This window comes from Aptenodytes forsteri, unplaced genomic scaffold (assembly GCF_000699145.1).
Source record: "Aptenodytes forsteri isolate BGI_AS27 unplaced genomic scaffold, ASM69914v1 Scaffold229, whole genome shotgun sequence".
NCBI lineage: Eukaryota > Metazoa > Chordata > Aves > Sphenisciformes > Spheniscidae > Aptenodytes > Aptenodytes forsteri.
Window position 1 is genome coordinate 2,327,200 of NW_008795863.1, and position 24,219 is coordinate 2,351,418.

Here is a 24,219-nt window from a genome sequence, read left to right on the forward strand (position 1 = left end):
GTTCATACTACCCACTGCAAAAGAGGAACAGCCCCCTCAGGACCTTGATTACTGTATGCAATCAGGATAGTAGTTTTGTTTGAATGGGAATCCCTGGGTCATCTAATTTTGCTTTTGTCAGACTTGCCTTTAATTCATCTTCTGCTGAGCAAGCTCCTGCCTCTTCAGAAGAGATTTTCTTCATTATACGGTAGGTCTTCGAGGCACAGCTGCTCCTCTGCTCATCCAGACCCTCACTGTAAACGAAATCCCTGCAAGCATCTATTTTTGTCCTGATATCTTGTCTACTAGGTAGATTGTCAAAGTGACCTCTGGACATAAACATGAATTAGGATTACAATCAGCTGCAGGGTACAGTACCTGTAGTGCTGTCTGTGACACAATTGCTGGCTTAGTCTGACAACTGCTAATGACATTGTGTTAGAAAAATAACTTCTTTCGTATTAGAAACCTTAAATTCAGTAACTTGGATTCTGCTGCAGGGTCAGCTTGAAGAATGTGCAAAGCATGCAAAATAATAAGAGTGCTGCTTGACGTGAAATGTGTGGTGCCTGAAGGATTCACATAGAATTAGAAGTTTAGTTAGATCGCATAAATACAGCATCTTTTAGCTGATGTCATGGGTCAAAGCTGATTATATGTATTCCCATCAGAGAAAACTGCCATGGTTCTTGAAAAGAGGAGAAAAGGACAAGAATCCTAAATCTGAATTTTAAGGCAGCCTGGGAAAGATGGATTATGTTTCTTTCTATCAGTCAAAACAGATGTTTGGCAAAATTTTTATTAAAAGCAATTTTTGTTTTAAATTTACAGGTAGTATTTTTAGACTTGGTAGCTTGTGAAAATGCATATGCTACTAATGATAACAAGAGCTTAAGTAAATTTTTTAAGTAAATGAGGTGCAACATGAAGTCTTTACAGTTCCTTTTATTAATATAATGCTGTGTTTAAAAGAGTAGCTTTATCTGTACCTGACTGCTCAGTACTCTGAGTAGAAATTAGGAAAGGAACAGATGTTCCTATTAGGTGCATTACTTAGGAACTATTTTGGTGTTTCAGACTATCAAAAGTGTTAACAGAGGCTAATAACTGGAGCTATCTGTTCTCGTCCGTCTTCTGTCATAGTGCAAATATTCAGAATGTTTTGAAGATGTAAAATGTCAAATTCTGGGCTTTTTGTAAATAACTGGTTTCATTAGTTTCAGTGACGTTGGCACTTCTGTTTCAGTACATATGAAAATAGTTACAAATTTGTCATCTCTGTCCTTCCAATGCAAGAGTCCTTGTTTCTGTGGTTGTTGTGGGAACAAGATAACTTTCATCCTGGCATTTTGTAATCTTTGCATGTCTACCTGGAGAGATTTAATAGCATTTTTCTCCTATGGAGCGCTCACGCCCAAAAAAGTTAAAAAGGGTGAACACTGGTAGAGTCAACACTTGGAAACAGGGAAATTTAAGAATTAAATTACTCTTACAGGCTTATTTTTTCTTTATTATGCATATATGTTAAGCTACAGCTTTTAATTCCACATTGATTCACAATTAGCTCTCTTTCCTGCCCATCTCCCCCCCCCTCCAAGGTGCGCACCATCCAGTGTATTTCTTGAGCAGTGCTTATTGAACAGTAGCTCATAACTCTTATGTTACTTACTCAATGCATGGCTGTCAGGTACCTTTCATGTAGTATCCAAACTCAGCATTACATTGCATAACAGTTAAATTCTTCGTAGGTAATGGTGCTCTTGTCTTCGTATTCGAGCTCTTCACAAATACCTGTGATGCAGTGGTATTAGCTTGGCCATGCTGCAGAAGGGGCATTTAGTCATATAAGTTGAAGCTATTATTATCAAAAATATCCAGTAATTTGAATGTCTAATCTGAGAATCCTGTGGCATGGCTGTTTGGGTATTTTTAACAAAAAATTATTTATTTCTTTACAGTATTTAGCATCTTACAGTACGTACATTAATTGCAACAACAGCTGTGCATGGACAGTATTTTAATAAGCGAGATTTCAGATGTTTCAAGCTGGACATAGAGAATGTGAGGAAAAGACTTTGACCAGTTTGTCCAGCTGAGCACTGTAGAGTGTGTCGTTCTCTTACGCACACATCTGATTTATTTTTACTGAGTGGTATTCAGCTGCTTTAAGCAGGGAACTAGCCTTTTTTCATTTTCTGCCTTCATCACATATTTCTGCAGAAGCTTAGAAGTCATCCTAGGTAGAGCAGTGAGCTTTACAGTTCCTAACCATGCTTTAGGGGTATTCAAAGAAGGAGTGACTCTGTGTAAGTACTATGGTTATCCTGTGGTATCATAAACTTCTATCTATAATACTGCAGGAACAGCAGTGTGAATACAGTGGCTTACAATGTGAAGTAGCAAAGCACTTCATTCTTGGACACTGCTGCTTGAGCTTGCTGTGTGGTGTCAGATACGCACTGTGTACCAACTACGTTAACAAAAGCATTATACTGTCTGCATAATGAAAGATGGCAAATAGATATCTACTTATAATACTTTAATTCACAACTGAACTTTATCATGACCTGTTCTGGAAATGATGCAGCATGCCCCCTCTGTCTGTTTCAGTGTCCAAGCAATCTCATTTTATATGAAAATTTCTAGATAGTACAAAACAGTATCAGTTTCATGTTACCTATTATTTAGAGGTAGCACTCTCCTATTTAATGCTGTCATCTTTTATAGTGAGAAAAATAAATGGCTGAGATAATTGAATGTCAACGGTAAGTAGTTTTTGTGAAAGTCATGTGCAATGTACTTCGTGTTTGGGATCACCATTTTTAAAGCTTGGCTTCAGCCAAAGGTTACTAACTACCATTTGCAGTTATTTCTTTAACTGCAAATCCATATTTATAGATTAAAATATGATGGTAGCAGGTTGTGAGCGAGTAGATGATTACATGGTAATTTTTCTGTGCTTTAGCTGTTTAGACCTCTAAATTTCTGGTTGATTTTTATAATCATTGGTTATGCTTACCCCACACTGCCAGTTTTAATGCATACTGCTGTACAAAAGCCATTTTACACACATGAAGACTTAGGATAGTTTTACAGTGTTTTGAGGTATTTATTTAAATACTAGTTTGCAGTTGGGGCCAATCTGCTGTGTGGAGGAAAAAAAAAAAAGATAATTTTGTTGGTTGTTTTTTTTCCCCTGCACGTATCATGGCTGCATCTGTGCAATATATCTCTGATTTAGACTTTAATCAAGAGCCATGAATTTTAATTAATTAAAAGGAAAAGATGCATGTGAAATTGCTCGTTACGGGGAGAGTTAGTTTGAGTAAAGAAATAGATCTAGTGTGGACAGAGAAGATAAAAGCTTCCTTTCAGTGTCTTTCCTGTGAGCATCTTGTTTGGGCACTGAGTATCAGAAGGTAGGTTCTGCCACCAGCGCTCCTGCTCTTGGCTTGTTGGCTGCGAAACATCCACTTGCTTTGCCACCAGCTCCCCGTGTATCCTGTGGAAAATCACTTAAGCAAATCTTACATTTCTCCTTTTCCAATCAAATGGGAATACTGGTACTAATTATACCCTGGTGGCATTAAGTCAGGGCATAGAGTGCCCTGAGGTGAAAGGCTCAGAGCCATGTATTATTTATTCCCTATTGTCATGCAGAGGGTTGTTCCCCAGGGCTGGAACAGAGATTATCAGTTTACAAAATGGCTGTTCTGATGGTAATAACTCTCAACTTCAGCTATCAACTTTGACATCTGATGAACAGTAACCTGGGGAAGAGAGACTTCTTGTTTTATTAACAATCCCGCAAAGCCTGCTGGCCTCAAAAAATTGCTCAGTCTTTAAACAGAAGAAATCAATCACACCACTTAAAATAATATTCTCCTCATCATAAAATGTCAAATCACTGTTTAATATAAACCTTTGCAATTTTAATTTTTCTGCACTATTTTTAGGAAGGTGATGCACGTTGCAGAGTTTAGCAGCTTGGTATTCTCTGCCAAGCTATATGAAATTCATTCTAAGGAAGCTAAGGGCGTGGGTGGGGGAAACAAATAGGATTTGGACCATGGCTGGGGTAGGATACCTCCACAAAGAGTCCCCAGGAGGGACGCTGCATCCGCTTCCTTATCGTGGAAAGGATGAATGTTCTCTGGGAGGCTGTTGCTCTGCCTCAGCCTGGAAACAAGGCATGTCTGAGGTGAGCAGAGCTTATACGGAAGCTGCATAGCATTACTGAAGTTCAATTAGGGATCATATTCAGGTGACCTTATGGGCATTTAAATGCATTTTTCTGACTGCAGCATTCTGGTTAGCAAAAGTGCATGTGATTTGACAAACCAGAGCTGTGTCTTTACATATATTTTCTGGCTACAGAGCTTGTATAAATAGAGTCTCCCAAAGAAAAATGAGCCAACTGACCCTTGAAAAAAGAAAAAAAAAAAACTGCTGAAATTTGGGACACTTGGTCTAAGAAATTTAGTGTCGTGGGAATTTCTGTCAAATTGGAGGACAGGGCTGATAGCCAGCTACTGTGTAGTAATAGAAGGTACTAGAAGGATGTATGGCATAGGATGCTCTCTCCTCCCTGACAGTGCGCTTGGGCACTGTGCTGTATGAAGACTGAACCTGACAGGTGGATTTTTTTAAGCAAATCCATACACTTATTCCTAGTTTACAATTTATAAATTCTTCATATGATAGGAAAACTTCCGTTGCTGCCTTTTATATCCTGTACACATAGTGAATTGCTGACTCTTTCCTGTGATGTCTTGTATATCATCTTATGTCTAATGAGGTATCAGAGAAAGAAATGTCTGTCTCTCTGGAGAAAACCAAACAAACAAGCTAAGAACCCTCACCCAGTCCCTCTTCTACAGAAATATATGATTTACAGCGAGGAAATGCGCTTCTTGTACTTCCAGTGGCATGCCATGGCATTCTAGTGATTTACTTTCTAGACATATTAACAAACTTTGTTTTACATTTGATTAATCTACAAAGTGCAGGTGAAGAGGTAGCTATGAAATCGTGCTCAGGGCTTCCCTCTCCTTCTGCTGGGATTTACACACAAGGGCACCTCTTCATGGCCAGAGCAGCAGAGACAGGTGGTAAAGACGAAAAAACAAGGGGAAGGTATTTTTCATCCATTGCTACAAGCAAATCATTGGTGATTGTGCCAGCTGTAGCTTTGATTTCCCGTCAGTGCTTGGGAGATGGTAAGGACATCAAGAAAACTGGGGCCTTAAAGAGCACCCATGTTTTCTCAGAGGCTAAGAACAGAGTATTAGTGACTGTGTAACGGTTGTCAGTGAGACATGGTTCAAATAGTTGTTCTTAAAAATGGTGTTGGCAACTTTTCCTCCAAGCAAAATACAATCTTCGTCTGCATTCTCCCATAGACATGATTGCAGCCTTGACATTTGATTTCATAATTTCAAAATCCTAAGTATAGCTGATTAAAGCTGCTGCAGTTGTGTTTATTCTGCAGCTATCTGCAAAGCTGAAAAGCTGTTATCTACGTTTTTGCTTGCCCGTGCTCTGCATATGGATTGTTGCTCTGCTCAGGACTGGTGGGGTTTAACGTCTGGTGCACGTGTCAGAACACTGCAAGCTCTGTCAGGGTTGTTGTGAGTTTTCAGTTCATCTCATCATCTGCATGAATACAAATGCAAAACACGGAAATACATATTTCACTTTCTCCTTTCCAGGTCAATGGCGACATTCCACCTCGATTAAAAAAGAGTGCCCATGAAATAATCCTGGATTTCATCCGATCGCGACCTCCATTAAATCCTGTATGTAATCCAGTGGGCTTCATTCCTAACAAAAATGTGGCTTTTTAAAGCATGTTTATGTCCAGGGAATATGTTAAATATTATGCTTTCTGACATGGGCTTTCAGAAATACTGTCTTTTGTATATAGAATGTAGTCTCTTAAAGAACAGTATGTAATATCTTGCACCTACCAATTAATAACTGTTATTACCAGCCGCCCTTTATCTCTCTGGGAAATCATAATGAATTGGGGAAAAATACAATCCTCTCTCCAATTTATGGGAGTTTTACAATTGAGTGCATGTAAAATCATATCACAACATTCCACATTTTTTTCCAAAAAAAGTGTGAAATCTACTTTCAAGAAAGCACTGTTTTATGTAAATACGATTATCTTTATATCCCGAGGCCTCGGCAAGAAAACTGAAACCAACCCCACCACGGCCACGCAGCCTTCATGAAAGGATACTGGAGGAAATCAAGGCAGAGAGGAAGTTACGTCCAGTCTCACCTGACGAGATAAGGCGTAGCAGGCTGGGTAAGCACATTGCTAGTTTTTAACTGCAGCATCCACAGAAAACTTCCCACGTAAGCAGCAGCAGTATTAGCGATGTCTGTGCAGATGTCATGGAAGATAAAATTATTCTCATCCCGTCAGAAAAAGAAAGAACCTACAGGCTTTGCTCGGGCTATGCAGTCTTTGTGATAAAGTTATGTTGGAAAATAAGATACGGTATGGTTCAGCTTGATTCCCTTCAAGTTTTTAGTGTAACGATTAGATAAATTTAATGGCATTATATTGCTTGTTGCACATGACAGTTAATGTTAGATTTGCTCAGAATGGAATGGGTATTGCTTCTCCCCAGTGCAATATTCCTTACATATCTGCAAGTATTCTTTACATGTCTGTTTTTAATTAATTTTATTCTCTTTGTCTCCTGTTGTTAGCACCATCAATTTCCTTATTTTAGTTTAAAATCTGCTTTTATTTTGTTTGCTGAATCTATTGCTTCTATTTTGAATCTAAATCTTTGTTTCATTTTCTAAGTTATGGAACATGTGTTTGTATATATTTTCAGTGGGCAAATAATTCAGACTTGCACTGCAAAGCATTTCATTTCTGCAGTGTATATTCAACAACCCACTATGAAATTATACAAATACTATGCTTTCCAATGATCACCAATTTGCATTAGTTCAATGGTTCTGATGACAAAAGCATGACAAATACAGTCTTACGTTGTGACTTATATTTCTTTAAGAGCACGGTATTTATCTGTATCAGAAAAACTGAGCTAGCTGGATTTTTGAAGAGCTAAAGTGGCATCTTATGGCTAAAAAGCATGAAATAATCCATGTATGTACTCCCTGTCGCTGCTTTTTGCAAAATATTTGTGCTTGCCACATGTGCTTAAAGGCACTGGTCCAGATTCAAGTGGGTTGTGACAACCCATTGTCTCCAGAGAAAAACAATTTCATCAGTCTTGCTTTGTTGCATTGTTTTTGAAGTGCTCGGTAGAGTTTGGTGAACACTTGGGTGCGTTTTTAAAAGCATGATGGTTTGAATATTGTTTCTTTGGGCCTTCCAGTTTCTGGTTTGGATGCAGTTTATGCTTGCTGTATCCATTAATGTTTCTAATAGGCCTAGACATTTTTCGAAATGTAGGAAGCTTGTAAAAACGTGGAATGATTCCTTACTTTTCTTTCAAACATTCAATTTCAGTATTTTAGATGTTCTCCATCTGGAAACTATCATGTCCTCTCAGGGGCAGCAAATTTGATCTAATAGATCTTTAAAATTTCTAATTGATACAAATGACATCAAACCCATTTAGTAAACAGTTTGTAAAAACAATGTTAAATTCTGAAGTATTACTGGTTAGGATTTCATGGCTGACTTCGGGGCATGGCCTCCAATGAGGGATACCCATCTTCTACCAATTCTTCATTTTTTGTTAAAGAATTAAATTTTTGAGTTTTGGAACTGTGGTAATTCCCCTTCAGTCCAGTGAACTATTTGGATTAAATGCCATATTATTGGATTTGTAAAAGGGGATGCATGCAAGTTTTATTTCCCAAGTGTTTATTCGCTGCTGTCATGAAGAAGAAAAAAGAGCAAAGGCCTTGAAGATAATTTTTTCTTATGTTGAAATACGAGGTTTTGTTCTTTCTCACATTGAAATGATTGTTATGTCCAAAGTTCCTTTTAGAATAAAATGTGTTTGTGCAGAACTGGGAATGGAGTAATGCTAGTGACATTCAGTATGGTACAAATAGATCTGCCATATAGTTTAGATGACCACTGAATGTAATTTAGTGTAACAACATGTAAGGTAATGAGGTTTAAGGATTATAAATCCAAGTAGAAACACCACGTGAGACACTTGCACCATCTGGACAGAAATATTTGTTACTATTAAAAACAAAAAGAAAAGAGTGTTAGAGTGAAATATTTGGGAGTATAAGGTACATTGCGCATGTCCCTGAGTTACTCCTTGCTGCTCAGTTTATAGCAGTCAAGTGCACAAATACACTGGACTGTCGGGGTGAGGGGGGCTGTACTCTTGCAGTTGCTCCTCTGTGATAGGGGTGGACCTATGGCTTGTGCTTCCCAGCAGCCACAGGCTCTGTCCCTCTGCTCTGCACAACACATGCGTACAGGTAAGAACTTCTCTACCCTGAGCTGCCACTGAGAAAAGACAGCCTGTGGCTGGCCGCTCTCAATCTAAAAAGTCTTTGGAAATGGTAATTTAATCTTGGTAGCTGTTCTCACAAAGGGAGAGGTTTGAGTAGAGGAACTGGGGTGAGCTTTCAAATGACCTCATAAAATCATCAGAGTAAGCTATTGAGACAAACACAGCCTTGAGGTACATGTCCTTTTAATTAAAAGCATGGATTTGTGACTCAAGCCAGTTGAGCTAATGGAGCTTGGAGAAAACTTTGTTTCATGTACATGTTTTATCAACCTTCAGTTAGGACTCAGCATTAGGTGATAAACACCCTTATGCTTTAAAATGTGTTTGCCTTTATGCTAAGTTTGGACAGGGATTTAGATACTGTTTCTGTAGCTGTTATCTGTGGCTGATGTTGTCTAGTTAATGAACTACAGGAAAAATACCCTGACTCACAAATTTGGCTCCGATTCAGCCACCTACTGCGTTCACCACATAGTTTTATCCTCATGAGCAAAACTTGTCCCAGCACAACCTTTTTTTAAATGTTTTTTAATGCATTGGTATGTGTGGCTGACAGGCCCTTTCATACCAACTTGCATGTTTATCGCCTGTCAAGCAAGACCGATAAGCTGATGTCAGTTTTGATGCGTTCTTGTACATTCTTGTCGCTGGGCTTGGCCTGCTTATTTGGATTAGTAACCTGAAATTTTGTTTTCGGTTGAGAAATATTTTGAGTGTCTACTCCCTTGAATTACACTGTTTAATTGGAAATGTAGATAGGTCTTTCCAGAAATAAAGAACATCTGACCACTTTCTTATCTAGGAATAAAATAGTTAGAGGCCCAGAAAGAAGAGGATAATATGACGGCTACATTTTAAAGGCTAAGTCCACCTAATGTTTTTAAAAAGAACAAGAATCAGCACAAATCACACTCTGTTTGGCCTTTTTTCCCATCCTCTTCAAGGAAACTACTGCTCAAGCTTAGCTTGAGTGTCTCTCTTTATTAGTTTAATTATAATCATTGGAGATTATGCTTAAAAAAATCAGAAATATCTTTATTTCAGGTCACTGAAACTTGTGTGAAATGTGGCTTTGTACTTTCAATTTTTTTCCAGCTCTTTCTCTCCTCTCTCTCTTTTCCCTTGCCCCTTTCTCTCTTTCATTTTAATTGAAAATATTCCATTTTTAAGATACTTGCCTCTTGTTTTGATATTTGATTTATTGAATTCCAAAAATCTCATTCTACAACTATACAAATATATTTATAATTGCTCTGTATGCAAGTCCCGTTTCTGCTACTGTAGTTTTCAGACTTTATTGCTTTACTGTAGTAAAGCTCAGTATGTCTGACACATTTTGGATTTAGGCAACAGAATCCAAAATGTCTCAAGTGGAGTTAATCTTTTGTTTTCATTACCCCTCTGCTTTTCTAATAGCTGAATCATTTTCTTTTTGTTGTTTTTGTTTCTTTTTTACAGCAATGCGACCACTTAGCATGTCTTACAGTTTTGACTTGTCAGGTAAAAGGTGCAACAACACCTGACGTGGTTATTGTGCTTATTGTGAAATTTGTTCCATCTGTTTGTTGAATTCCCATCTAAGAAAGAAACTTGAAGGGATTCTTCCAAGATATGGTCAGTGAAAATAAAAATTAAGATAAATTACTTATTTATACAGACATTTCCCTTGCCACAAAAGAATACCTAGTTATAGGAAACAACTGTATTTCACCTGAAATAGAGTGCTGGAATTCTGTTTAAATAAGTAACCAAAATAAGGTGGCCCAGAGCTATTCCAAACTCTAAAAAATTGCAGAATAGTGTGTCACCTTCAAGTCTGATTTGCTTATTTATTACTCTGACCTTTGTGTCTTTACACTCACTTTTTGACTAGACCATCTTTTGCAGTACTTCATTTCTCATGAGGATCCAAAAACTAGTTTTGAACTCATCTATCTTTCTAGATTTAATGAAATACACCCATGAATACTAATCTAGAAAGGAACTGTCAATTCTACTGAGTGTCTTTATAGTAAATGCTTTGTGAGTTGTGAAATCAAAGATGTTCACTCAAAAGAGGCTAAACCTTCCTTCTTTACTGGTTAGCAAAATAAGTTGCTAAGGTTTGTTGGTAATAGCTGACACAGAGGACTTGATAGCTGATCCTTCATCAACTATCTAACATCAAATTTAAAGGTTCCTCTTGGTGGGCCATTAGTTAGGATGTGCAGTAACTGTATGAACATATTCTACTTCAGAGACAGCAGTGTCAGAGAGAGTTTGTGCCTACTAGCCAGAAAATAAATTAATTCCTCCCTTGTTGTGCATGAACTTTCCAGGATGCTCAGACCCAAAGACTCCACCATTGAGGTTGGAAATATTCTACATTAGCCTCAAAGGTCTGACCACTGAGGAGAGCTCTTATGCTAGCTCTTACCTAATTTCCCCTAGATGACTCCCAAGAAAAACAGTCTCCAAATAAATCTATGCTCTCATTTTGTGAAGAAGCAACAGCAGCTGCGCCCTCCCCCTTCCTTCCAGTTGCACGTAGAAACCTCTCATTTGGGACTTTTGCAGAGTTTTCGTCCTCTGTTTCTCCATATACCCTTTAACCTCATATCGTTATTTTCCCCATAGAAAGGCATAATCTGACTGAAATGCTAGCATATTGTGAACTAGAAAGACCATAGAGAAGTTATTTGATTGCCATAATGTAGAAAACACAATAGTTTTGTAATACGGGAGCGAAGTTCACAAGTGACCTATCTATGAACGTGGCTTCATGTTCTGGCTGAGCCAAGTAGCAGCTTGCCACTGTCAAGAGGCGAGGAGGGGCTCTTGCTGCTCCCACTCCTCCCCAAGCTCCCTTCCAAGCATGTGATTCCCCCTACTCCTCTGTGCCAGTCCTGCTCATTTATTCATAGGATGACCTGGTTAAACTCATGTAACCCAGGAACAAATACTTTTATTTTCTTACCAGGTTGGTTTTCTGCTCTTTTAGTGATTTAAGCCTGCTTACTATCTGATCAGATGATCAGAGAGCTGGCTGAGGGCAGATGATGAGCATGGGTGGATGGGAGGAAGGAACAGGCTCTCCCCGTCAGAGGCAGTGGCAGGCTGTTAATCCAGCTCAAGCCCTTTTGTGAAACCTTAGACTCATGGCATATTGTACAGCTACTACAGCTGTCTGGTGGGATTCAAATTATGTATATACTTGGTATCATGTTTTACTCCACTGAAAGCTGAAGGGTCCTCAGGGGGTCAGATAATAGCACAAACAGGTAAACTTCAGTTTTCAAAAAGTATTGCTGCTTTCAGATATGCCAAAAGTTCCTTCAGTTTTAAGACTATAAAACTGAATGTGCCAGTGACCAACAAAAGGGAAATGTTTAGATCTGTCCTTCTACGTGTGTCTGTTTGCTTCTTCTTTTGCCTTTTATTTCTAAGAATTGTGAGACATCCTTATTTGTTTAAATCCAAACAATATTTTGTAAAAGCTCCCTTCATAATCCATTAATTCATTACCATAATGTTTTTATTTTAAAGAAGTAGCTTCATAGCAATCTATACTGTACTTGGATTTGCCCTTTTTGACTGACCACCGAAGAACTCTTCCTGTTTTCTTTATCCATCTTCCAAATGTGATTATTTTTGTTTTTTCAAGTCATGTGCTTCTCAGCAAGTGGTATCATATGGCGTGACTGAGTGATCTGATAAATTGTCTTTAGAAGTAAATTCAGGATGATTAAAACATTCCAGTTAGGTAGATGTGAGGCACCAGATGAGCAGTACAAATGAATTAGATGGGTTGGGATGTTGATAGTAAGCCGATAAGTGGTAGTTCTGAATGCTGTTGCTCTGCGTGCTTTTACTTTTTTCATTATTTTGGAGGCAGGGAAACTATACTGTGCTTTCATTCTGTGATCACTGTTTCCACATACTTGCTTTTTCACTGCTTTCATTGCTTTCTGCTTGATGCAATTGCTGTCATGAAAAAACCACAAACCAGCTGAAAACCAGAAGTGTTTCTTACTAAGTGCTAAAGGACAGGTGCGGGCTCTTACTATGCTTGCTGTCTGTGACTGGGATGATGCAGACCAATTTGGAGACTTTTGCTGGCACCAAGCCGGTGTTGTTGGTATGTCACACTGCCCGGCTCCACGCATCTCCCTGCTGTTGTCATCCTGAAGAGGAGAGGAGGGGCACCTGGGACCTCCTTGTACCCTGCTGTTTCCTGCTGGTAGAATAGAAGGAGCAAGCGGTAGCCACCTGTAATGAGAGTAATCTGAGAGGTACTCAGGTATCGATTAGGGACCAGGGCAGTCATTGCCCGCTTCCTCTAATAGAAAAATAGCTTAAAAGCGGCTTCACTTCAATGCACTGCGTTGAATGCGGCTCAAAAGACCAGTCATTCCCACTCTTAACACTCAAGTTCTTACCTCAAAGCTGTATGCATGGCTTGCTTGAAGTTGTTACTTCAGAAACAGTTTGTACATTGGGGGTGGTGGGACAGGGAGAGAAGAAAAAGGAAACTGAAGCATTTAAACCCAAACTTCACGGGGATTGTTCCTCTTGTTCCCAACCCTGTGAGGTGATGTGTATCACTGTTGGCTTTGCATGATCTGTGCCTCAGACCAGTGTGAGGAAGGGACTCCACCAGGTCCTGGTAATCTCTTAATTTAAGTAACACAATAATAAATGTGATGCAAACACCAGCAGGAGACTGGCAGTTTGGTATACTGATTTATTAGTTCTCAGGTTTGACTTCAACATCTAAGTTCATTGAAAGGAACAGCACATCTCTGTTACCATTATTCATTATGTAATCTTTCCCAATATTCATCCTAACTAGCAAAAGGTAAGCCTGTATTAATTCTGCAAATCCATCTTAGCCTTCTTTTAAACTCAGTGTAAAAATGATAGGGTTGAGGAGTACATTTGCTGTATAGAACAAAATTCAGGTTTCTGTTGTCGTTATTTGCCAAGGAGAGCTGGTTGGGAGGCAGACAGCATATGGTTACATGACTGCTGTGGTTTGCATGTAATCTGTGGTCTGCTTAATTCCTTGTTTCATACGAGACATAATCTTACATGTAAATAAAGGTGCATTTCATGTTATCCTTGGGTGGGGTTTTTTTGTCTCCCCCTTCTTAAGGCTAGTCAGGGAAGGCCAACACAAAGATCAAGTAATCAAATCAAGACCTTCTCTTCTTTCATTTGCCTGTTGTAATGATAGCTTAGAAGAAGCTCAAAAGAAACCAAACGTAGTCATCCAATTTGCAGGTACTGTTCATTGTACTTGCTGCCTGAAATGACACTCTCCCAGTGAGTTGGACTCTCTAATAAAACCTTAACCCCAGGCTGTTGCTCACACAAGCCTTTTTTTAATATCATTTGAATAATCTTCAAAACATTTAGATGTTCTATGAAACTAGGGATTGTGAAACTATCATCCATTAAAAAAAAAACAAACATTTAGGATTTTGTTGCAAATAATTGTCCATGAATTTCTTCTGTCATGTTCATTTTTATAAGCATTAGTCTATTTGTTGTTTCTGACTTATTTATCCTGATTAATTTTATCTTGTTTATGATGATGTACAATTATTTGCCACACAGTAATGTTTCTGTTGTCTGAGTGCATCACTAAAATAGCTTAAGCAAAGTAATAATTTTTTGGTCTGTATCTACTAACAAATTCTGGCTTTAATTTTGGAACAAGTTATTTTTGTTGAAATCTGTTTGCTGAAACAGTAAAATTTCATGATCCTTTCCTTAACTTATGATAATCCATTTATTCATGTATATCCAGTACTGTAAATGCAAGAATGATAAACTGAACTTGAGCAGTATTGACAAAACGGATTTTATAAATTGGGTGGTTTTCTAATTTTACTTTTGTTTTTTATTCTTTAGTACTTGTACATTTATTCATATATCCAGTACTGTAAATGCAAGAATGATAAACTGAACTTGAGCAGTATTGACAAAACGGATTTTATAAATTGGGTGGTTTTCTAATTTTACTTTTGTTTTTTATTCTTTAGTACTTGTAAGTTGTAAAAACACTCCCTGTTTTTTTTTTTCTTTAGAGGAAAGAATGGTGATAAATGACATTTCCTACTGAAGAGCCCTTCAAAACAAATACTATGTTGGATTGTCTTCTCGATTCACCTAAAACTTCTCTGGTATTTCAAGAAGACTTATAAACCAACATATGAACAACTTAACAATATGTATGAACAACTCATTCATATGTGAATTTAAATAACAACTGGTTTAGGCTTTGTAGATAGTGATTGGCTACATAAATTACCTCCAAAATGGATCAGAAATTTCCATTTCTGGGGTCTAAAGAAATTGGGCCTAACTTCTTAGAAAACAAAACAAAAAAACCCCAAAACAAACAAAAACCCACCACCACCAAAAACAACAAAAATCCCCAACAGAAAACAATTTATAATGTACCCTGGATATCCATTCCATCACCTCCCATAGTGCTAGGGGATGTCTGGTGGATGTTCCCTCCTCTTTCCTTTCCCCAGACCTATTGTGTGTTTTATTTTTTTGGAAGAAGGCCTTCCCATCATTTATTCTCCCAGTGAGTCCAACCGTACTTACAGGCCATTCTTCACCCTCCCTACCATCAGGCAGGGGAGTCACCACGCATGAAATTTTTGGGAGAAGGGACACCACTTCTGGCTGTTGTGTTGGTGGTGCTGGGGCTGCTTCATTGGACAGTCTGTTCAGGAACCGCCCTGTGCAATCAAAAGACAAATCGAAGGATTTTATCTTGCTCATTTGGGAAACCCTGAGCTTCTTCAGTCAACTGCATGCCAGCTAATTATGAGGTCTCAAGAAGTGGTATTGGCAGCAGGGAGGTGAGGCAGTTCAGTTTTTGTTTTTCTGCTGTCACTTTCTGGGATTGTGTTGAGCGGCTGTTAGAGCAGGAATGCATTTGATGTGGAGGACGCCCATGCTGTACTCGCAGAAATCTAGGAGGAAAAAAACCCCATGACCTATAAGCCATAGTGCTAGTCAGGACACCCATTAGCAAAGCCTTTGAAGATAGGAACTAAGGGTTAGAGAGTCTAAGTCTTTGATTGCAACTCTTTGTAGGGAGGACCTGAAGGCAGTAATAACGCTGTAGTACACAGATTCATAGGCCTGGAATGTCACCATGACTTTAATAGTCCAAATAATCACCTTTTCTTATACTCCCAGTTGAAGGTATGATTTATAGAGGAATACATCCCCTGTCCTTTCTAGCTCAGTTTCCAGCATTTAACAATAGCCTAATTAATTCTTTAAAATATATATTGATTTAATTTATTCCTCTTCTTACTCCTTTTCAATAGCTGCTCTGGTGAGAATGTTGTAAAACAGACCTACTACTGCAACTGAGGCTTTGTCTAGACTGTGTAGTTTTAACTTAGCAAGATGTTAGCAAGAACATCTTTTATCAATGCAAATTGTGTTGTAGCAGCAGTGACTCTGTCTGTTTATACCAGGGCAACTATGTAAGTAACCCCAAATGATGTGTGAGTACGTACATTGTTGGCACTGGGAATATCTGGGTGATATCATTTCTCTGTCATAGTCCTCACGGTAACCTAAGGTATGAGTCATTTGACCTTCTGTGCCTCTTTTCACCATGTATAAAAATGGGAATAACAACTCATCATTACCCTAGCCTTAAAATACCTGGAGGTACTTTGTTATTACAAGACTGAGGAAGGAGTCCTATAATTACATGGGTAGAAAAACACATTTGTAGAAAAACCAGATGCTAGGGCATACATGCAAATGGGAGATTAAAAGCTTCTCTTCCTTCTCCCTCTGACATAATTTTCTTCAGATTGGAATACTGCACTTCATACTTTTACAGGGATAAAACTGATTTATCAGACCAAAATCTAAGCTCTCCGAAAATATCAAAGCCTAGGTCATATCTTAATGTCTAAGCTAAGCTAGACTAAGCACAGCAGACCCAATGCTTACGTTATCCGAGATGCATCTTGATTGCACGCTGGCAGAAATCCCGAGTAATTTACTCAGTGGAGTTACATCCTTGTAAAACTCATGTAGATGAAAATAGAGCTGGAGTCTCATGTTTCTGCTGTTACGTGAAAATTTGACATCACAGACATATTTTTAATACAAATGACCATGCAAGCCTAAGAATTGTGCATATTTTTGATGAATGGTAGTTATTTAGCTCATTTTCATTCCTTTTCTGTATACTGCAGAATAAAGTGTAATTCTGTCCTCACAGGAAAAACTAGGTTTACTCCATGCTAAACTTCCTAATTTCTGTGTGGCTTTGTCTTCAGATTCACTGGAAACCCACTTGTCCAGATCGGTTGTGCATTCTTCTGATACTTGTTATATAGTTAATTATAGACTATTGAAGGAAGAATATTTTGGGGTTTAACACAGGATTTTTTTTTTTAAAGTTGATTGGTGTTGGTCTGAGGTTGCTTTTTAGTATTGTGCACTGCTGCTTTTTCCACTGCTTTCATTCTTTCATATTGCTTCTGTACCACAAGCCATTGCCTGTAGTTCTCTGAGCAGTGTATTGCTAAAGTAAAATAATTGCGCACACATAACTATCGCAATAATTTTTTTTCCTTTTGTGTGTATTGCCCTGACAGTAAGATTTGAGAAGGCGAAATAAAAATTAGGTCCAAACAGCAATTGTTCTCTTTCTTTTGCTAGATGTATCTACGCCAGAGGCTGGAAGAAAATTAGTGGATGCTTCTGTAGTGAACGGAGGCCTGGCACCACAAGGAAAACAGAATGGGGCCACACAAGTGACAGTACAACGCAAGAGACTCCTTAAGGCTCCCACGTTGGCTGAACTTGACAGCTCAGATTCAGAGGTAAAAAATCAGGACACAACTTGCTTCTCAATTTGTCAGAATATAGTCTTATTCCTTAATTTGCTGAACTGATCAGCTGAGAAGTGACTTTGCAGATTATCAACGGAATTTTCCATGACTGCTTTGTCAGCCCACAGAACTTCAAAAATATTAGATCAGACCTCAAAAATGAGAATATTCTTTTAAAAGGTTAAATGCTAATTTTGGCCTTAAACCCAGTATTTACTTATTTTTCTAAATGCCCAGTATCTGTCCACAGTGTAGATGTAGCAATTATGCTTTTGGGAATGCAGGCAAATGTGTTGCACCCTTCTGGCACCCATGCAGGAGCTGTCACTGAAGGACTCAGGTGTGAGGCCAGCCTCACTGTACCAGCTGTTAAATAAAGAGCATCAGCTGTGCCAGAGGGGTTGCAGGTTGGTGCAAATGTCAGTGCATTAGTTTGCTATATAGGCTTGGGAAGTAACACCCAACAAATGTTTCACAGATAGGGACAAGCAAATACCACTTAAATGGAGAAACAACTTTGAATCCATCCTCTCTCAAATGGACAGTTAAAGATTTAAAAAAGCATAAAAAGGAGAAAAGCTTAAAAAAGCTCTCTAGCTTAAAAGCTGCATTATATGTGATCCTCAAGAAGTACCAACATTACATCCTCAAGAATGAGCTTTGTCTTCTGGACTGGTAGTATTATTAATTGAGTTTGGACCTTTCTGAAAGTTAAGCTGTCTGGAAAGCACATGCAGGCAGGGTTTATTCACAGAGGCTAATTTTAGCCTGGGGAAGGCAGTCTTCCCTGACTCTCTTTCTGGTAAATGGGGAAGGAGGGGTTTCCTGACAGGGTGCTTACAAAGGCATCTAAGCTGAAAGATAGGAGGCTGGGGAGAAATATACATGGGGAGAAATTTATCTCTTTGCATGCTTTCTTGATCTGTGAAAAGTTGGCCCTCTTTGTATTAGGGGTTATCCTATGGGTGACTTGTGTGGGTGCATAATTTGGTGCATCTATTCTGAAAGCAGAAGAGATTTGCATTCTGAAATCTCTCAGCAGTCTTTAAAATGACAATAGAGGCTATATGAGGTTTTGTGAATGAAGCTGGGCAGGATGCAGGAATATTAAGACCTGTCAATGAGAGTTGGACCTTGAACTTAGAGCTTCCCAGCTTGTAGCTCCGTGCGTCCTGAAGCTAGTGCAGCATGATATTTCACATGGAAAAATGAACAGAAGTCAGTAAAAGAAAATTCTGTAAAGGGAGATGTGAAGCGATTCTTGTAGGAAGGAAAAATAAGATGTCTGACTGTGACTATTGATTAGGGAATACTGTGTAGGCAAGCAAAGTCATATAGCGTAAGCTCTGGAATATAGAGTAAAAGATAAATTGAAAATAAATCAGCCACATCAAGCTGTCACAGAGAACAGATGCTGTACTGGTTTGAGTCAACAGAAGTAGCTGGTGAAGCAATTAAGACGATAAAGATGCTCAGCAGAATACTGGTTGGGGCTCAGGAACAGTGCTAAAGTAGTGTAAATAAATAAACTGAAGGGAGTTTGGGTGAAATTTTCGGAGCTGACAAAGGGGGTGGGACAAAGAACATTTGAAGAAAGTGAAGATTGCTCTGTCAAAATGTCGTCTTTCTTTCCTGACTTTTACTTTGTACGTAACACACGGAAGAGCATATGTGTTGTCTTGATTGCCTATAAATTACTTGGCCACCTCTTTGCCTGCAATTTGAATTGGGCTTAACCTATTTAGAGTTACTCACTGGGAGTTAAATTATGACTATGTTCTGCCCTAAATTACAGGCTGCAAATGTCTGCACTGCTGAGCTGTGGACCTCCAAATGAGCTGTGATGCGGATGCATTTTCTTCCCCTTGCATCCCCTTTGTTCTTCTCTCAGCTGTGTTGTGAGGCAAACTACGCCCCAACACTCAGTGTTGCCAGCCAGAGGTGAAAGGGAAGGTCTGATACAGCCCTGTGCCCATTTGCTGGCAAGGATTAATATTGTACAAACCATTCCTACTTTCTGTCCTTGCTTTTTTCTGCATCGCCACTAGAATCACAGTTTCAGAGGGAGAGCAGGAAGTGCCATTTTGCTTTGTGTGGCTAAGAGAAGTAGCAATCTAACAGTGATTTTTGATACAGATATAAAAATGGTATCTTCCTAATAAGGCTACAGCTATCCAGACAAAAATCATGTCAGTAACATATTCAGATGTTTTAAGGTGATGCCTTTAAAGCTGCAGCTTTCTCAGTACATGTAAAATTCTAATTGTTTAGAGCTCTGTGGAGAAGCGCGCAGTCCCGGATTTTGGGTTGATCCAACCTCAAATGTAAAATGTCAGATAGTCTACTGTAATAGTCAACAGTTACTGTATTGATGTGAAGAAATTCATATGATGGTTCATCAGTACTTCCTACACAAGATTTCATTCTCAAAAAAGCCTTCCATATTTGAGAAATCGTAGGGCAGTAATAGCATTTTCAGTGCATGTGTTTGTGCGCAGAAAAAGTAATTTGAAATGACAAACCAGGAATACCTGTTGTCTAAGTCGGATGATATGTCAAATATAACATACTCCTGGCTTCCATTCTCCCTGGGTTGGTTGTTATACTGACTATTTTTTATACTTAGCCCATTGGCTTTGACAGTTCATTCCCTCTCATTCTTTAGAATAAGAAGTGTGGCTCCTGGAATCTTTCTCGTAGGTCTTCACCATAGAGAAGCCCCTTACTCTCTATTTTTGTCCATTTCTTTCACTCTGTCTTTTTTGAGGCTCCTAGGCCACTGGAGTAGCCAGTGTTCATCCATTACTAATGAAGTAACTGGAAATCTTTCACAAAAATGGGGGCAAGATGGACACATCTGTGTGCTACCTAGTTTTGCAACATGTGACTGAGACATCATGTCCATCTCAAGTTCAGAAGTGGGAATGAAGAATGGTCAATAGCTATTTCTTTCCATTGAAAGGTGGCAATTAGCAAAATTAGATGGACATGTGAAACATTTCTGTAATCCCTATTTTACAGATTTACGTTACAATATATATAGGCTTTTGATATTTTTGGTTGTGCACCTTGTTTTGTCTGTCTTCTCTCTGTGCCAGTGTTTCAGACACAGGAAAAATGGAAGGAAAAGGAGAACAAAAAAACCCAGAAAAGCATGTAAATAAACTCAATGCATAGACTGTTGCTTGAATCATGATTTGATTCATGATTTGGTTCATTTGATTCTTGAATCATGATGATTTCCCATCATAACTGTTTTGCAGGGTCACACTTGATATGTTAAAGTGAATATATTGTGTTGGGATCTGAGCTGGTTTGAGTCCCTTTGCAGAATACTGTGTTGTGGCATGTACGTGGGAACAGTATACATCACAGTGTCCTCACATACAATGCATACCCTTGGGCTAAGCATAAAGTACAGATCACCTGATGGAGTTTGCAGAGGCCTCTGTCCTGTGATGCATGGTGCTCATTGAGGTGATCCTGACAGCTTTTCTTTTCTGACTTGCTGTTACCAAAGAAGGCAATCTTTCAGCCAGTGGAGGTTTTCCTGCTTGCGGTTCACGTAACTAAGGAAATCTGTGGGGAGAAGCTCAGCCACTTGCTGGATTTTAGAGCAGGTCACTTGTGTTTGATCTGTAAATCTTGACAACTTAAATGATGTAAGTCGCCTTGGTTAAAAGCGTTCACAATAGAGCTAAAGAGCTTTCACACTCAGTCCTTCAACTCTGTTCCTTTGGGAGGCTCCTCTGATGATCTGTATCTTGCTGGTATGTGGTGGCTGAAGACAGAGGTTTTAGGTGAAAGCAAAGGATTTGATAATTTGGGTGGCATAATGCTTTAGGTAGCTGTAAGGTGTTAGTCAAAGCCTGTTTCACTTTCATTCATCTTGCAGGAGTTGCTCTGGGCTGTTGTGATGAAACATGCTTATATAATGAATGAGATTTCTTTTAAATACAGAAGAAAGGAGAAACGCACCGGGATTAGAGAACAGTGCAGTGGAGATCAGATTAATTTCTCTTTACCTGAGTCACTTGTATGAGTGGCTCTCATTCCTTTGGAGACCAGAGAAATCCAAGTGCTGATTCCTTGCTAGTGTGAGATATAAAGTTGAGTTAACGTATCTGCTGTAGCTGCAAATCCTTAGAAGTCCTTGAATACAATGTGGAAAATTAACAGGTTACAACGGATTCACGAACCTCTCTTCTGATCTTGTTCTTTCATGCGATAGTTAAATACAGTGAATTCCAACCACGTACCAGTTATTCCAGTTTTTAAAAAAAATTGAGTGTTGAAAATTCCATTTACTCAGTACTCCATTTACACAAAGCTAGGGCTTTGAGTGACTGAATAGTGCAAAATACCTTTGATAGCTTGTGATTTCTGTGCGCTAAGAAGCAGTAAGAGAAGAAAAAACAATCCCCGAGGAATTCTGTTTCTTTTCCTCTTGCCACACAGGAGGAATCAGTACACAAATCAGCAAGTAGCAGCAGCATCTCCCCCTCACAAGTGGAAGACCCCTCTCAAGAAGGCACCAGCAGCAGAAAGAGTGAGTTTTGATGAGAGAGCCCAGTGGCTGATTTTACACACTTCTGTTGTCTTCTGTTCTATGAACTTTGAAACTTTTATAGAAAGCTGAAGCCGAGTGTTGTTAATGCAATAAATCTCTAAAGCTGAACCCTAGAACCTGCTGAATAGGTCAAATGTGATTAACGATTGGAAGGCATTAGCCTACACTATATGTGGATATCTTTGTGAAACAGAAGGTGGTTTCATACTTCAATTTGATGTGGAACTGTAGAGGAAGTCAGAAGTGAACGGGGGTTAGTTTAGCTAGTTTAGCTCATCTCATAAAAGGATTTGTTGCTGCAGAAACATATTCTAACCTAAGACCAATTTAAATGTTTCCTGCATCTCTGTCACCGTGGCAGTGAATGTTTGTGTTTGAAAGACACATAGTAATCACCAGGATTTCTCATAAGTACTTACTGGGAAGAGGGGAGGATCAGTTCTTTATTTCAGGCACAGTTATTGTAGGCTTTACTGTGTAACAATATTTTTCTTTTGTTTCAAAGTGTTTCAGTTTCACTGGAAAGGTTTTGTAATGAAACCTGTCATCTGTGCATGTATTTCTGTGCACGATGGTGAAATAAGTAGAATAAGCCAATACCCTGAAACACCGAATTTATACACAATGGTAACTGGACAGTAGCGTGCCTATATTCGCTAGTTTTATGAGTATTCCTATTCTCTCAATCTCGAAAATGTGATGATACCTGTCTTGAAGATGCTCTGAGTATGGATGTGTAACTTCAGCCACCAGTAGTGGGAATTCTAGCAAATCAATGGCTGGTTTAAGTACTGAGCAATGTTATCCAACAGTCTGTCTTACAAGAACTAATTTTTTTTATACTGGTTGAATCTTTAGTGCCTCCAAAGTTCTTGCCCATATCATCTACACCACAACCTGAGAGACGGCAGCCACCTCAGAGACGACACTCCATTGAAAAGGAAACACCAACCAATGTGAGACAGTTCCTACCACCTTCAAAACAGAGCTCCAGATCACTTGTAAGTGGAGTGGGTGGTAGGAGAGAGAAAAAGAGGCATGCTAAGAGTATAATGAAAATTAAAACTTGGCTTCAGTGTGATTAGAACTTTACTCAAAGAAAACTCCTCAATTCAGAAACAGCCCTTGGCTACTAAAGACATTTTGAAAGCAAGATTTGAATTTTGTCTCTCTAGCATATTTATCCAAAATCCCAGGTACAGGTGCCTCAGAAAACATTTGCACTTTGATTAGGACTCTGAGTAAAGCCACGTGCCTTGATTTTATTTGAGTGTTACCAAAACAGACGAACTTCACCGTACTGATTTTCCATTTGAATAGAGACAATTCCAAAGCAGTGGATCTATTTTGGGATTTGGGGGAATTTTTTAGTTGTTGGAAGTATTTTAGTTAATGGCTGAATTAATGGAATCGTTTCTTTTCTTCCCACCTTAAGAACTTGTGTGGTAATGTTTATACATGTGAAAGCTCTTTCAGTAATCCAAATGAAGGTTTGTCTGTGTTGCTTTGTTGAAGTTACTGAGGCAAAAACCTGTATTGCTGCTTGAAAAGAAAGTACAGTACATTTGATCAATTAGCTTTAATTGAGAGCTGTTTTCCAACAGAGTATAAACAGCAAAGGGTATGAAATCTTGGTTCTTTTATGCTGACATACTGATTAGTGCTTTGTAATTTCATGCAGGATATGTTCCTCGTCTCTTTTCCTACCAGCAGGGTTTCAAAGTATGCCCCATGAGGTGCTGGTGAATAGGGAAATCGATAAACACATCCTAGTTTTGAAAGGAAGGGAATATTCACTCACCCCGTCTTGTAGTGCAGTGGTATTAATGGGCTTTGAAGAGTGTTTTTGTTGGCCCAAGAGATGGTGGCCAGGATCCAAACCTATTAGATGATGAAGTTGAATGGTAACAAGAAAATAATCTCCAAATATTCCCACATGCTTCCTCCTCTTCTTCTCAGAGGGTCTGCTGGATTTTGTTTATTATATCCTTCCAAGTAGAATGTAGTTTCTCATTCCAGGTGAAGGTCAGGAGTAGCATGTTGATAAACGCACAACACAAGTAGACTACTTCTGCCAAAGTGAACCTGGAGCAGAACATATTGCACCAGAACCAAGCTGGAGGGTTCCTTCAGCATGCATTTGAAGACACTATCGTATAAAATGGACTGCCCTGTCATCATCTGCTGCACTCACTATACGTGGAAGCACAAGCTTTATTTTCTGATAGGCCCAGAGTCATTCACAGACGTATTGTTTAAAGGGAGGAGGGGAGAAAGCATTGTATGTTATACTGAGGCATTTGCTCCATCACGCTTTTAGTGT

At 38.9% G+C, this 24,219-nt stretch overlaps 1 protein-coding gene across 1 annotated transcript in view; it reads left to right on the forward strand.

Annotated features, from left to right (window-relative positions):
• The window catches only part of SPIRE1 (spire type actin nucleation factor 1), a 129,388-nt gene that overhangs the window by 96,405 nt on the left and 8,764 nt on the right, over window positions 1-24,219 (forward strand). The window contains exons 6-11 of the mRNA XM_009284129.1: window positions 5,694-5,780; window positions 6,169-6,298; window positions 9,915-9,956; window positions 17,154-17,317; window positions 21,785-21,875; window positions 22,755-22,897. Coding sequence (XP_009282404.1) covers window positions 5,694-5,780; window positions 6,169-6,298; window positions 9,915-9,956; window positions 17,154-17,317; window positions 21,785-21,875; window positions 22,755-22,897 — 657 coding nt within the window. The remainder of the gene's footprint in view (window positions 1-5,693; window positions 5,781-6,168; window positions 6,299-9,914; window positions 9,957-17,153; window positions 17,318-21,784; window positions 21,876-22,754; window positions 22,898-24,219) is intronic.